This window comes from Triturus cristatus, chromosome 12 (genome assembly GCF_964204655.1).
Source record: "Triturus cristatus chromosome 12, aTriCri1.1, whole genome shotgun sequence".
Lineage (NCBI taxonomy): Eukaryota > Metazoa > Chordata > Amphibia > Caudata > Salamandridae > Triturus > Triturus cristatus.
The window spans coordinates 736565038-736580936 of record NC_140595.1 but is presented as its reverse complement, the minus strand read 5'-3'; the positions used below and the strand labels follow the sequence as shown (position 1 = coordinate 736580936).

At 44.3% G+C, this 15899-nt stretch overlaps 1 protein-coding gene across 1 annotated transcript; it reads right to left on the bottom strand.

Moving 5' to 3' along the window:
- Positions 1-824: 824 nt before the first annotated feature.
- Positions 825-4514, bottom strand: LOC146782627 (zinc finger MYM-type protein 1-like). Its single transcript, XM_085637155.1, has 2 exons — positions 2782-4514; positions 825-1074 (listed from the first exon to the last, which is right to left on the bottom strand). The coding sequence occupies exons 1-2, from the start codon at positions 4512-4514 to the stop codon at positions 825-827; spliced, it is 1983 nt and encodes a 660-aa protein (XP_085493281.1).
- Positions 4515-15899: the final 11385 nt, after the last annotated feature.

Below are 15899 nucleotides of genomic sequence, written 5' to 3'. Positions count from 1 at the left end.
TCCCTTGTTTAGACAGAGGAGCAATTCCCTGGCATTGAGAGGTCACCGCCATACTAGAATTCCAACCCAGCTGCTTCTTGTTTACGTCGTCTGTGGGATGCCGCCCAGCCCGACACCAAGACAGGCACCCTGATGACACTGACCTACCGGTAACTTGAGGGGTAGATCACCCTACAGGGGTTTGGCAAATTCACCCACCCTAGATGGGGTAGATAGGAGTACAATATATTACAATACTTATTTGCAAGCATATATTTTCTGTAACCAGCCGAACGGTAGAGCTGTGTATCTTCTTAACCATTCTCATAATGCTAATAACATTATTCCGTTTCCTTCTATTGATTATTGCAGCACACGTATTTTACTCTAGTATCACAATGCTTTAATAAATATTAAAACTGCATGTTGTGTATTTCTTGTGTATCTCTTTGGGTATGCATGAGTAACCAAACAAAAAGGGTCTAGATCTATTAACATTTTTTCCTTGGAGATTCACAGGTGTCATATTCTGAGGTTGCACAATCCATTTGTAACCTTGTCAGGTTTGTGATACAGATACAGCTCTGCGAAATAGCAGGACTAAGTCCAACATATTCTTACGGTTTGCTCAGAATCAGTCTTGAACAGTTCTGACGTTTATGTTTTATAATAAAACACACATAGAGGATATGATACAGAAGGTCCAGATCATATGGGAAAAGCTCGCTCTTAGGAAGTGGCATTTGGAGCACTACGAAGATTTGGAAGAGTCATATTTGGCCAGTTCCGAGGGGATTATATAAAATCTATGAACAAACTTAAAGTGTAGGAGTTTGTGTCGATAGTTAGGCGAGACGCTCCTTATTTGCGCGCAGCTGCAGGCCCAGGCCTCGTCCAAGGTCTTCCTCCCAGTGGCGACAGGTCCCCCTGTCGCGTACTTGTTTCAGAGTCATACATGAGCGGTAGAGTTTGGTGATCAGGTGAGAGCCGTCATTGTCTGTTATAAGAAGCGTAAGTGGTGCAAATTCTGCTGGGATAAGAGGGAAGGACGGCATTACTGCACGCAGGGCACCGTGCAATCTGGTGTTGATGAATCTGTCCATGTGGGATAAGTCCGAGTTATGAGATAGGTCTCATAGTGTTCTAATATGACAGTCCGGAAAAAGATATCCGAATGTGTGGAGACACAATTTTTGTAAGGTACGTAGCACTAATTTCTCAGGCGTCAATGGGATCCATGCATTGTCATTCCCCTTTTAACCAGTGGCGGCTGGTGGAATTTTAAACTGGTGGGCGTATTTCAAAAGGCATGAACGTACGGGAGCGAGCGAGCGTAGCGAGCGCGCCCGTCGGCAATAAGGGGGGTTCGGGGGGGTTCTCCCCCCGTGAAGAAATTTTTTAAAAATTGGCATTTTTTGGTGCAATTTTCAGCACTATTTATGTGATAAATGGACTGAAAAATCAGTTCTTCTAGGCATTCATAAAAGAAAACTCATACATAATTTCAGAGAATTTCTGTGTTGCCAAGCAAGTCTGACTTCTGAAGATGGCTAGGGGTACTAAGCAAAACCGCTTTGTCTCTACCCATTCCAATAGAAAACACCTAACATAGGTGCATAAACATCCGCAAAGAAACACACTTGTAATTTTGATCCTACCCGAAATGAAGGCTGGCCACTTCCTTTTCTGCATCAGCTATTCAATGTTGATTGCCCAGTAATCTTCATGACATTAAATAGCTACAAGTATAAGAAATATCCATTCGAAACAAACATTTAATTCTTAGGAAGTCAGCAAAAGCTTTGCATTTTTGAGCGAGGCAATTTTGCAAAATGAAGTAAATATTGTACTTAAAATAGTTCATATAGCGCTCTGAGGCCCTTGGGTCCATCAGTATTTTAGAAAACCACTAAATAAAAATGAGTTATGAAATGAGTGTAATATGCATTGCTTAAAATATAAGAAATATCCATCAACAATCTTTAATTTATTTTAGAAAGAAACAACACAAACTTTATATGTATAAGCAGGCTTGGTAAAAACGTTTTACTTTATTTTTAAATACTTTGCATGCCACTCTCAGTCCCTTGTGCCTGTCAGTACAGTAGAAAATGGCTACATAAAAATAAAATATGAAAATAAATAAATGTATATTTTAAGAAATATCCCTTCAAAACCAATATGATATTTGTAAACACAAACACAATTATTTTAAATAATACTATATAAATTCTTAGGATGCCACACTCAGGTCCTTGTGCTCTTCAGCCAGCACAGCAGAAAAAATTGAATTAAAAGAAATTATGAAAATAAATAAATGTACATTTTAAGAACTTTCAAAACCAATATGATATTTTTAAACAATTAAAAAAATAATAATAATATTTAAATACTTTGCATGTCAATCACAGGTAGAAGGGTTCTTGTCCCTGTTAGTACAGTAGAAAACAGTTAAATAAAAATAAATTACGAAAATAACTAAATGTTGTACATATAAAGACATATACCCTCAAAACCAACATATTTTTAGACACTAACAACAAAAATATTTTAAAAAATAATAAAATATGAAAACAAATATCTATAAATTCACAGATACATAAACACACATATATAAACACATATCAACTGTACAGGAGTTTTATGAATATTAAATGGAATGAGTACATGTCCAACAGTACTTCCTAATGTTATCAAACAAAACAAACCGAGCTATAAACACCTGAAACTATGATTACACATCAGATTAATATTTTCTATTTATATAGAAAGTTTGCTCGTCGATCTTTAATATGAACAAACTTTTCAATTGTTCTTTTGTTGAATTCTGGTATTTCCTTTATTAGCTCCTTTTCCATTGACAGCATAGCCAATGCATTAAGTCTAGCTTGAGTCATAGTGTTTCGCAAAAACGTTTTTACCCTCTTTAGTGTGGAAAAACATCTCTCAGACTCTGCTGTTGTCATGGGTGTAGTAATGACAACTCTTAAAAGCTTTATGGTCTCAGAAAAAGATTTCTCTAAGTTGTTTTCACACAAAAAGCTAAATAAAGCCATGGCACCACCAGTAGTTTGGCGGAAGTCACGTCTTCCATACAGGACCGAAAGTTCTGTACGCAATCTAGCCTTGTCTAACATAGGATAGGCTTCTATCGTTTCTGCGAGTGCCTCAGCTGGGAAAGATTTGTCATGTCTTTCAAAAAGGTCACTTCGCAATAGTGTTGCACTTACAAGATGCTTTGTGAATGCAAAGCGCTCTCTGGCATGGACCACAATAATGTCACAGACTTCTTTTGCTTCTTGGGTCAAAGTATTTATTTGCAGTCTTCGGTTTACAAATGTACATTCTTGTGGCAGTGTAGAATCCAAACTGTCAATGGATTCCCGTACTTTGGTGATGCTTGTCACAAAGTCTGTAGTAGCTTTCTGGACATATACAGTGTCAATGTCTCGCTTTTGCAATTGATTATATAAAATGTCTACCTGGGGCATTATACGGTGAAAAAGAAACAGAAAGAATATAAACTCTCTATCATCTAATGTTCTACTAAATCCCTTAGCTTCACATATAGTATTTGACTCAAAATCACCACTGTTTGCAATGGTTGACATGCATTCAAGAAGATCGTCTCTGTATTCATAAATTATCAATATTGCTCGAATATTGAAGTTCCAGCGAGTTGCAGACCCTCTTGGAAGTCTTCTTGAAACTATTTGTTCAAGAATATCAGTCCTTTTCGGGGAACGTGCAAAAAATGCTGTTATACCTCCAATCTCTGAAAAGAAAATTTTAACTCTAGATATTTTGGAGGAAGCCTGTTCCATAATTAGGTTAAGTTGGTGGGCATGGCAATGAATATAATGTGCATTTGGGTAAACATCCCTGATTTTCTTTTGCACCCCACCTGTTGCACCACGCATGACGCTGGCCCCATCGTAGCTTTGAGCAATTAGTTTTCCTTTAGCACATTGGTCAGGGAAAACAATGTTTAATTCATTAAGAATGGCTGAGGCAATTGTTTCTGCAGATGAGTCTTTTAGATGTGTGAAACAATAAAATCGTTCAGCTACCTTGCAATTTCCATCAATGTAGCGGAAGACTAGAACTGACTGTGTCTTAGTAGAGACATCAGTTGTATCGTCAGCTTGGATAGCTACATAATCAGTGCTTCTCAACTGCTGTGTAATATATTCTCTTATCACTTCCAGCATACAGTCCAGCAATTCATTCTGAATAGTTTTAGACGTGCCTTTAAACACTGTGGCTGTTCTTAAATGTGTTTCCATAGCACTGTCAATGCTGGAGACAAAATCAACAAGGCCCCCGAACACGCCAGGATTTAGAGACTCTTCAGTTTCATCATGGCCCCGTAATGCCAATTCAAAGGCACCACAAAAACGAATACAGTCAATCAATTTTGATAAAATGTATCGGTTTTTATCCACTTCTGCATTATGTTTTCTTACTCCCACACGGTATGCTTCGTTCAATTGCTGTACAATGTCCGATTTTCCGAAAAGAGATAATTTCAACATATTTGTCAAATGAGATTTACAGGAATCATGTTTTTTTATTTTTTCAGCCAGATGCTTTAGGTCAGTAACTCCTGTTTTTGTCCAGGCAACTTCACCTCCAAAAAGTAAGCAAGGGAAACAGAATAAAGCATTTTTAGAAGCGCTACCAGTAAGCCACTCTATCCTATCATACCATGTTCTGGTAAACCGACGTGTATAACCCTGTCCCCTATCTTTTGCAGACTGCTCAATTTTAATTTCAGGTTTATCAGCTCCTAATGTTTTCACTTGCAGTTTATCAGCATGTGTCAAGCCCAAAAAGGGGTGTACGAGTAAACTGTCAACTGTGTTCATTGTATCTAGCAATAGATCAGACTGGAAATAGAAAACCTAACCTGTTTTTAAATATTCCCTAGGTTGAAGACACAAAAACTATATCACGCAAAATAATGAATACACTAATATGTATTGTCATGCACACAATAGTAACAGCAATTAGTCATCCATCCTCATTCTGACAGGAATGCAACTGCAGCAGCACGTACAGCTGTCCCCCAAGCGGTATAGCCTTGTAACTAGTTCAGAATTCCTCCTGGGATCCTGTTAATAATTAAAATATGATGTAAGCTTTGAGGCTAGGTGCCATTGCATGCACAACACCAGTGGCGATTGAAAAGCTTAAGCATGTCAATTCAGTGATCTGCCTAGAATTTAAAGGGTATATTCCAATTATGGGGTCCTTGAATTACTATTAGAAGGATAAAATCAGTATATGTTAGGAGTAAACCTAAAACAAAGTACTTATACATTTGGACTTGACTTTAGATGGCAAATAATACAAAACATGTTGAAATTTTCTGTAAAAATCATACGACTTGCATTGAGCAATACCCTTTAAAAGAGTTCTAGGCAGATCTCTGATATATCCAGCAGCCGTCTGTACCAAGCACAGCAAAATAAATGTATATTTTTCCAATTAAGAGTTTACCATTGCAGTTAGACTATTTCCAAATTCAAAAAATATATGGATGGAGGTATTCTACACACAAGACAGACTATAATTACATCCTTTAGACAGTGCTAGTCATATCAGTGATCCTATTACTAAATGGACAGGAGTCACACTGTCACAACACATTAGATAGATTTTATATATCCTACTCACTGTACAAACTCTGGGGCAGATTTACAAGCCCTGTGCGCCACTTTTGCGCTGCCGTTGCATCACATTTGTGACGCAGCGGCGGCGCAAAGCTAGCGCCATGCTGCGACAGATTTGCAACGTGACGCATCTAGGGAGATGCGTCACGTTGTAAAGCCCTGCGCCACATTAAACCTGAGTCAGGTTTAATGTATGCAGGGTGGGCGTTACGTCGACAAAACCCTCGGAAAAGTGACGCAGTGAAATCTACGAGATTTCACGCAGTCACTTTTCCGACGCTGGTGCGTCAAATCCTTATGCCTGCTTCAAGCAGGCGTAAGACGTGACGCACCATGTTAGGGATAGGGCAGGTTGGAACAGTGCTGGAGTTGCGTCACGCTTGCGACACAACTTCAGCACTGCGCCAACCTTACGCCAGCAGATGCGTCACGCATCTGCTTGTCTTTGCGCCATGATGCACCACATTGCAAATGCGGCGCATCTGCAATAGCGCATGGGCAAACTTGCGTGACGCATCTTCCCTGGCGCATCCCTGCTGATTTGCAGGGATGCGCCAGGAAACGTAAATCTGCCCCATGGTACGGAAAAAGTAGACTGAAAAACATTGGTGTGAAAAACATTGTTGACTGAAAAAATAGAATGAAAATAAGTAGTGGCTTTCATGCATTATACAAGAAACATAAGTGTACTGGTAGCAGGGCTAAGGGCCATCCTCCCAAAGTAGACAGGAGCATCTAAAATAAGGGTCAGGAGACTAGCAATGAATTGTAATGATTCAGGTCAAGTTAGCGTTAATGGATAATTACGGGATTTTAGGGTAGCACTAAGGAGTAGTTCAGGGCTATTATGAATCAGGGTAGCATTAAAGAGTAGTCCATTTATTATGCATCAAGAAACGACAGAATGTATGGGCAGTTTGGGGTTTAATATCTTTAGGGACGGTAAGCATTAAGGGATAGTAAGGGATTATTAGGCTAGTTAGATAAATGAAAGAGAGCATACAATAATAAAAGATTTAAAAATCAACATTTTTTAACTTCTCATAGTTAATCATGAAAAAACACAAAATTATCCCCTTAAAATTCAACCTCATACTCTCTGCACTGTTTTGCTAGGATAAACCAACAGGCCTCCACACATAAAGACCACACACTTGGCACCCATACATAGCTGAATGTGGACCTTTGCGGGAAATACAAAAGCATGTCCTACCTTCTGGCCTGAGGTCTAGGACCAGGAAGCTGAGTTTCGATAAAGGTTCTGTCGCCGCAGGGCCGGAGCCACCACGTGTCTTCTTTCGATATCTCGCAGTACCGATCTTGAATGTGATTATATTACAATCAGTCTTAACTCCAATTTCTCATGTGCTAAAAGAATTAAAACAAGAATTATTACCAACAATGACTGCACTGTATTCATGTAATGTTTCTAGCAAATGTGCTACCTGTACAATACTCTTTTACACAAAACAAATAAACACAAACATTTAAGATAATAAATTCAGGTGGTTTTAATAGAATGTGCATGAGTGCAAGTGAGATCCTGGGTCTCTGCAAGCATTGTGATTTGTGTAATTTTGTGTAAAGTTGCTGGTTTCTGCAAAGAAGTGCATACACGTTTAAACGAATATATGTGAAACAATGTGTGTGTATGTTTTAGTATGTGTGCATTGCAGTGAGTGCCTGTGGTGCTGTGCATGAACTCTAGAATCCTGTTGGTTTAGTGAGCAGAGTCATGGGAACACCTCATGTGACTCTACTGTGGCTGAACCCTAGCCCTGCCTGCCTCTGTGCCTCTTACCAACATTGGCTCCATGTGTGAGGCCTTCCAACACAGCAGGATGGGGCCATAGACCTGACTGTGCTCCTTCGGCCATGCTGGTACCCAACTCAACTTCCCGCCCCGTGGACTCCGTGTGCGAGACCGCAGACAGCCAGAGCAGCGACTCCAAGCCCCAGGTACTCTCTCGAGGGCCCACGGCCTGACTTCAACCCCCATTGCATTGAAGACCTTTCCGAGGCGGAGGTGACCAGTGGACTCATTTGAGGATACTATGTTACTATGACTCCCTCAAAGGGAGCACCTGCATCTTTGCTTTGTGATGGCCCTGGAGAATGAGCAATTAACTTTACTACTGGCATAATTCTTAATACACTTATTAGACTGTTGTCCTTTAGGCTTAGCTTTAATTAGATAAAGATGGCCTCTTTTTCTACAACTGGTGTGAAGTTTTTTTGTGGTGTCTTTTACTGTGTTACTTTACTATGTGTTGCACTAATACTTTACACATTGCCTCTTTGATAAGCCTGCCTGCTCTTCGCCAAGCTACCAGATGATGACCAGAGGTAATCTTACATGTGTATCTGAATTAATCTGACTATAATGGTGGGTTATTGCTGGATTAGGTGTATACCCTAGCCAACCAAAATCCCCATTTGTAAGAGGTACACATTCAGCAGCGTCTCCAGGTTGTCTGCTTTCATTCCAAGCAGCAACGTGCAAAGGGGGTGGGGGGGCTTATCAGATTCTATCAGGCCAAATTTAAAGGGCCATTGGCATTCTTTTGTTCCAGGGAGCTATCTAGAGCTTCACACCTAGATGCAAATGCCTCGACCGAGGCGAAGCAGCTGCCCTTATCCTCCTGGACCTCTCAGCCTCCTTCAACACCGTTTCCCACCAAACCCTCTGAGCAAGACTCCACGTCGCTGGCATCCGCGATAAAGCCCTGGATGGATCAACTCCTTCACCGGCCGAACATAGAGAGTCAGACTTCCACCATTAAACTCAAAACCCACTGAGATCAGCTGCAAAGGGCCTCAGGGATCCTCCCTGAGCCTCACCCTCTTCAGCATCTACAGGGCTCCACTTGCAGCCATCATCAGAAACCGCAGTCTCAACATTGTCTCCTATATCGACAATACTTAGCTGATTCTCTCCCTCACAGAAGAACCCACAGCCACCAAGAGCAACTTCCACAAGGAGATAAAGCAGTCTCCACCTGGATGAAGGACAGCTGCCTCAAGCTTAGCTCAAACAAGACCTAAGGGGCTCATTATGATGGTTTTGACCACCCGCCAGACGTGCGGCAGTCCCACCAGTGCAATTAGGATGTGTCAGCCATACTGCGGGTGCATCCTGGCCTTTTAACATTGCGGACGGTGCTGCTGGCTGCAGCACCGTCTGCAATGTCAAAAGAGCATGCCCAGCATATCCCTGCACCACGTGGCAGGCACCGTGCAGTGCCTGCCATTTGGTGCATGGAACTCATGGTACCCCCCAGTGCACCTCCCTATACACACAGAGGGGGCCCACAATGACCACTACCCACTGACCACGCGCAAAACCCTGGCATCTTCCTGGACTCCTCGCTCTCAATAAACCCCCAAATCAACGCCGTTTCAACCTCCTATTTCCGCACGCTCCATCTACTTCATAAGATCTTGCAGTGCATCCCCACCATGACTTAGAGATCCGGGACAAGGCCCTCGACTGGATCCACTCTTTCCTCTCCGGCAGAACACAGCGGGTCAGACTCCTACCTTTCGTCTCGGACCCTACACCAACCACCTGCGGAGTCCCCCAGGAGTCCTCCCTCAGCCCAAGGCTCTTCAACGTTTAGATAGCTCCGCTCGCCCCATCGTCAGAACCCATGGACTTAACATTATTTCATACACAGACGACACCCAACTCATTCTATCCCTATCCAGCGAACCCAATGCAGCCAAACACAACTTTCAAGAAGGCATGAAAGCTGTTGCAAAATGGATGAAAAGCAGCTGCCTACAACTCAACACTGACAAATCAGAAGTACTCATCATGGGCCCACACCCCGACGCCTGGAACGACACCTAGTGGCTCCCGCCCTCGGAAGCCCACCCACCCATGGACCACGCACGCAACCTTGGGATCATCCTGGACTCCGAGCTCAAAATGGACCGCCAGGTCAACTCCGTTGCATTCTCCTTTCACACCCTCTGCCTCCTATCTAAGACCTTCAAATAGATCCCCCTCAAGCACAGAAATACCGTCACTCACGCCCTCATCACCAGCAGATACTACTACGGCAACGCACTCTACGCCGGAATAAACAAAAACCTTTCCCGCAAACTATAAAACATCTAGAATGCCGCCGCAAGATTGGTCCTCAACCTGCCAAGACACTGCCATATCTCCCAGCACCTGCTCACACTCCACTGTCTCCCCATCGAGGCTAGAATCACCTTCAAGATTCTCACCTACGCACATAAAGCCCGCCACAACACCGGACCAGCATACCTAAACAGCCGACTCAAATTCCACTCACCCAAAAGTGCCCTACGATCAGCCCAGCTCTCCTACGCCATTGTCCCCCGTGCCAGAAAAACCAGATCGGGAAGCCGCTCCTTCTTCTTCCTCGCGGCCAGAGCCTGGAATGCCTTACCGCTCCACCTTAGACACTATCACTCCCATCTTCACGCGAAACCTAAAAATCTTGGCTTTTCGACAGACCCCCTCCTTGATGGACTGGAACCTGCACATCCCCTCCTCCTTGAGACCCTTACTGGTGAGTAGTCGCGTTTAACAAACACATGATGGATTGATACCTCAACAACCACTTCTCCTTCTACACATACACCAGACATCTCCACTCCATCCAACTGGGCCAGGCCACCATACCACGTATCAGCAAGACCACTGCTGGAGAAAGATCCTTCTCCTAACTCCTGGAACTCCCTGCCTGTCCACTTCCGGCAATCACCATTACGTCCGCAATTCAGGAAGGACCAATTCAGGAAGGACCTCAAGACCTGGCTCTTCGACTGAACCGCAGCTCCTCTCACCCGCTCCCCTCACCCCCAAACTGCTTGAAACACTTATGGGTAAGGAGTTGCGCTTTATGAAAATGAGTGTGTAAATGAATGTACAGGTTGTGTTACATAAGTGAGTGAGGGACACAAGGTGTAAGAGTTGCATGTTGTTTATAGCTCACTGTGCTATATTAGAAGGATTACGATTTATGAACTGTCGATAACAACTATCTCTGTGTTAAAAGCAGTGACCCACTTATCTGGCAACATAAAGTAAAAATATTGTCACCTGCATATTACATGATCCGCTTTGCATCAGACATAGGGGCAGATTTATGTTCCCTGGCGCATCCCTGCAAATCAGCATGGATGCGCCAGGGAAGATGCGTCACGCAAGTTTGCCCATGCGCCACCGCAGATGCGCCGCATTTACAATGCGGTGCATCGTGGCGCAAGGGCAAGCAGATACGTGACGCATCTGCCAGCGTAAGGTTGGCGCAGTGATGAAGTTGCGTCGCAAGCGCGACGCAACTCCAGCACTGTTCCAACCTACCCTATCCCTAACATGGTGCGTCAAGCCTTACGCCTGCTTCAAGCAGGTGCAGGGTTTTGACGCATCAGCGTTGGGAAAGTGACTCAGTGAAATCTTATAGATTTCGCTGAGTCACTTTTCAGGGGCGTTCCTGCGACGGAACGCCCCCCCCTGAGTCGAAACGCCCACGTGAAACCTGACGCAGGTTTCACGTGGCGCAGGGCTTTACACCGTGATGCATCTCCATAGATGCGTCACGATGTAAATGTGGCGCAACGTGGCGCAGGGTTTACGCCGCCGCTGCAGCGGCGTAAAAGGGGCGCAAGTCCCTCATAAATCTGCCCCATAGAGTGCATTTAAAAAACTTGCAAGGGTTAATATCAAATTTAACCCTTGCTATATTTTTTTAATGCACTCATGAGCATTATACTAGACCTGGTCAACCAACTGGGCAATACGCTAAAATAATTATATAAAGCAGCATATTTAAACAATGCAAACATTGCACAAAAAATTAAAAGTACAAAATTATTATTTCACACTTACCTTATCAGGCAGCTGCTTCTGTCTTAGTCAGCTAGTTGATGGCCTCGATGCTGGTTGCTGTGTGCTTTGTGCGTCTCTGGACCTGCTCCTGCCACCTTCAAATCAGAGCTGCTGCTGGTTCAGTGGAACTGAAAGTGAAAGCAGCATGTATCATGTGACTCCACCTCACAGGGTCATGAGTTAAGTCTCATGACTCTGTGACACAAGGAAATGTGTGTGAGTTTATTATTTTTTTAATCACTTTATATTAAGTTATTACAATAATGCTGGAAATCATTATTGTAATAACGAAAAATAAAAAAAACCCTACCTTTCCCAACTCGTCATAGAGATGGGTGGGATCAGTTATGCTTGACCCCACCCCATCCAGTGACGACTGGTGAAAGGGAGGGGTGAGGCAGGGCAACGTGGTGACTAATGCAGCCTCGGGCTTATACAGTACCCGCCCGAGGCTGCTCTGGAATTGACACCTTACTGGCGTCATAAGTGGGAGGGGCCGCGGGCCCTAACTGGGCTGTCAATATAACTACCGGGCTGACATTATGTCCGCCCGGTAGATCGAAAGTTTCTTTTTGTGACACATGCGCAGAGCGCATGTGTCACAAACTTGCCCCACACACTGCATGAATTCTGTGCCTGCCCTGCTGCCTGGCCTGCGTGATGCAATGACGCTGGAGTCTGACTCCGAGCGTCGCAAGCAGGCAGCAGCAGGACTTCGCTGTAATTGGGCACTGGCAGGTAGGCTGGGCGCGTGCGCACCGTTCCGCTGGTGATTTTAAATTGAAATGCAGCGCAGCTGCCGAGCGAGGCGACGGGCGGGCAGCGATCACGAAAGGGAGGGCGCCGCCCGCCCGCCCGTTACAGAAAAACGCCGCTGCTTTTAACCCTCTCTTTAATCAATTACATGGGCACCGAGACAAACTTTTTTGTTGCCGTCTCATTTTTCACACGGTTCACATTCTCTATAAGAATGACACGAGCTCCGAGACTAATCCTCTTGTACCGATTACGGGGTCTGAACTTTAATTCCCATCATTCCCTGCCCGCTCCCCACGCACCCATGGCAAAGTCGTAGCGTCACTTCCGGTAATCCTGGGGGGAGGCGGACTTTCTCCTCCCCGGGTTTTACCGCGCTACCAATACATTTAAACACCGGCCTCACGTCTCGCCAGTGCACAAGCCGAGGACCGGAACCACAACAGGTTGAGATGCCGGGTGAGGACCTTCATTTAAGTAAGTGCATCAGTAGTTTTGTGGCACACTCTGTGTCTGTGTGCCTAGGCACACATTATCAACACTACCCGGGGCTACCTTCCTTTCTCCCCCTTCCCCCCATTGTTACCGCCATCCTTTCTAATACTATTTTTAGGACCACCCACATTATCGCTCCGGTCCTACGTGTAACGCGCAGCCCTCTCGCATTTGGTAAGTTATGACAACAGCATGAAGAGATGATGGGTATGAGTGAATGAATGTATATACATGTGCATGGTGTTTATCAGGTCAATACTACAACACGAGGCGGTAGGCTAACTGCTGCAATCTGAGACTGTTTTTCATTGGTGCAATTTTGTTGCTGACTGTGAGACTAACACGCAGATAGTGTTAGAATGCGAGTAAAATCGCCACTTCATAAGGTCTGTCACATACAACTAGAATGTCACAGAACTACCTAGGATGAGTGGCACAATGAGGTGACTTTCTCCTCGAACAGAGGCATGCACACAAATGTTAGCATGCTATTCACCATACACCGATTGGGTATGAAGAACGGAATCAACAATTTTTAATGTACTTTTTTTACGGTGTGTCTGTCCCCGATTTAATCTTTCAGATGGAGTTTGGCAGTACACAGACACACGTACACTTCACACACCGCGAGGAGTAGCTACTCTGCCCTCGCTTCACAGACAGGATAGGTACTTTCCATCCTGTAATAGCCCTCACATAGGGGGTTCTCCCATTGCCCTGAAGAAAGTCTGGGACCTTTATGGCCGCACAGGACTGAAACATGTCGGCACTAGGGTCTTAGGACCATAATACCCTAACAAGACCCGATTTTAGATTTTTATTGACCCAGACAGACCCAAGAATAAAGGGAAACCGGGGTTCTGACTGAGGCATTTTATCTTTAACCCCCCTACCTTCATCTATCCAAAGAGCTCCGAACACTGTGGTTGAGCACATCCCGACTTTTTGGGGTCGGGGTGACCCGATGATGAAGCATGACACCACTAGGGTGTGTGAGGGTAATTAAAACAAAAAGTGCTTTTTCCCAGACACAGGATTGTGACTAGCACAACCTCCCACTAGAGAGGTACCCCTCATTTTCTTCCCGGTCCTTTGACATGGATAATACAATAACAACTCTGACCACTGTTTGAAAAGAGTGTGGGTGTGTCCCATGCTATCGGCGGCCACCAGCCGGCCCATATCAGGAAGAGCAGTTGGCTGCTGAGCTGTGTGAAGAACGTTATCATCAGAGGGATGGGTATGTTTGCAAAAAGATATAAGAAGCGGGGAAGGACATTTATCTTGGCCGGCCATAGACAGCGGCAGACGGACCCACCAGTCCACCTAGGTGGTCAGCTTATCCATGCAGGGCCATAGTTCAGACAGATTATCTGATCTTTGTTTCTATGCAGTGTGATCCCTAGGTATCTGGTGACATCGGTCGCCCAGCGTAGGGGGCAGTCGCTGCATGGGGGAGTTGTTGAGTCTGTCAAGGGGAAAAGGTCAGATTTGTCCCAATTTATATGTAGGCCCGACATGTCTCCGAAACGAACAATCTCGTCCACAAGAGAGTTCAGATTTTCAGCAGGGTGCCTTATAAACAGCAGAATTTCTTCCACGTACATGGATATTAATAGAGGGCTGGGACGGAACCGCAGGCCGTGGTGCATATGCTTCTCCTGTAGATGCCTAATCAAGGGATCCATGGCTTTAATAAAGAGTGGTTGTGATAATGGGCAGCCCTGACGTGTGCCCCTAGACACGGGGAAGGGGTTAGAAAGGGAGCCGTTTACCCAAAGCCTGGTTGAAGGAGAAGAGTATTGAAGTGAGACTAGCACGATAAATTTGTTGGGTATGCCTAGTTTGCGAAGTGTTGAATAGAGGAAGAGCCATTCCTTCAAATCGAAGGCCTTCTCTGCATCTAGAGTCGTAGGCGACACCCTGTTTAATTCTGAGAAGACAGTTCTGAGATTAAGTGTGGTTGACCTGTGCGGTATGAATCTGAACTGCACCAGTGAGAGGATTTGATCTAAGAGTAGTGATAGCCTATTTGACAACATCTTGGCCAATATCTTATTGTCAAAGTTTAATAAGGATAAAGGTCTATATGAGGCACATCTGGTGGGGTCCTTACCGGGTTTCAGTAGGAGGGAAAATGCTGACTCCTTCATCGTCGGTGGAAGTATACCGTTGTCGGAGGATTCGCAATAAACCTAAGCATCTGTTTAAATGCTTTATAGAAGGTTCCAGATAGGCCATCCAGGATTGGGGCCTTTGAGCCGTCAAGCAAATCTATTGCCTGACTGAGCTCCTCAGCACTGAAGGGTTCATTAAGGAATTGGGCTTGTCCGGTTGGTGTCATCCTCCCGGTGCAAGGATGTGATATGTCCCGCCCCCGGGCCTACCTGAGTTTGTTGAATTCTAATAAAAGGGATTCCAGTTTGATGGATGGGTCTGCAGCTTCAGTGGAGCTATCCATGGCTGACAACACGTTCTCCAGTCAGGTTAGGCTGCCTTGGAGTGCCCGCAGTACCCCTGACTGTTTGGAAATGCAGATGCCGCGGATATACACCTTGAAGGCTTCCCATAGTACGGAGTGTTTTGCCACCAAACCTGTATTGAGTGTGATAGAGATCAGGGTATCTAAAATATGCCCACTACCACAGATAGAGTAATCACACAGTTACACGCACATACATTCATCATACGCTAGGGCCCATTTCACTAACATACGCTCAAATACTCTACCAGCAATAAACCTGTGGAAAGAAAACACCTAAACACCCTGCATCAATATCAGGTCGATCAGATCTGGTTTAGTGACTGTCCTAATCAATAACATAATCTACACAACATATACAATAATGATCAAAAATATAAACCCAATAATTGACAAGAAAGAAAATTCAACACCATGTTTAAAATTATATTGCTTTATCTAAAATTAGTCAAAGTAAATCAATCAGAATAAATCATTTCTCATAGTTACCTATTCTAACTAAGTGTCAGAACGGGTCAGGACAAGTCTCTCGGTAAAGTCTTTCAAGACGAAGTCCTCAGCACGATCCTCGGCAACGCAATCTCCCGCGGCAAATGGCAAAAGGGTGGCCAAAAACCCTCTCTAAGCTAACAGTTTTTATAGTAAA

Excerpts from the sequence above, each read along its gene's own strand:
- LOC146782627 (XM_085637155.1), bottom strand. The coding sequence starts at position 4,514 with ATGTTGAAATTATCTCTTTTCGGAAAATCGGACATTGTACAGCAATTG. Across the intron at positions 1,075-2,781 it reads AACAAAAGAACAATTGAAAA|ATTCATCAACACCAGATTGC; the intron begins GTTTGTTCATAT and ends CCACATGGACAG.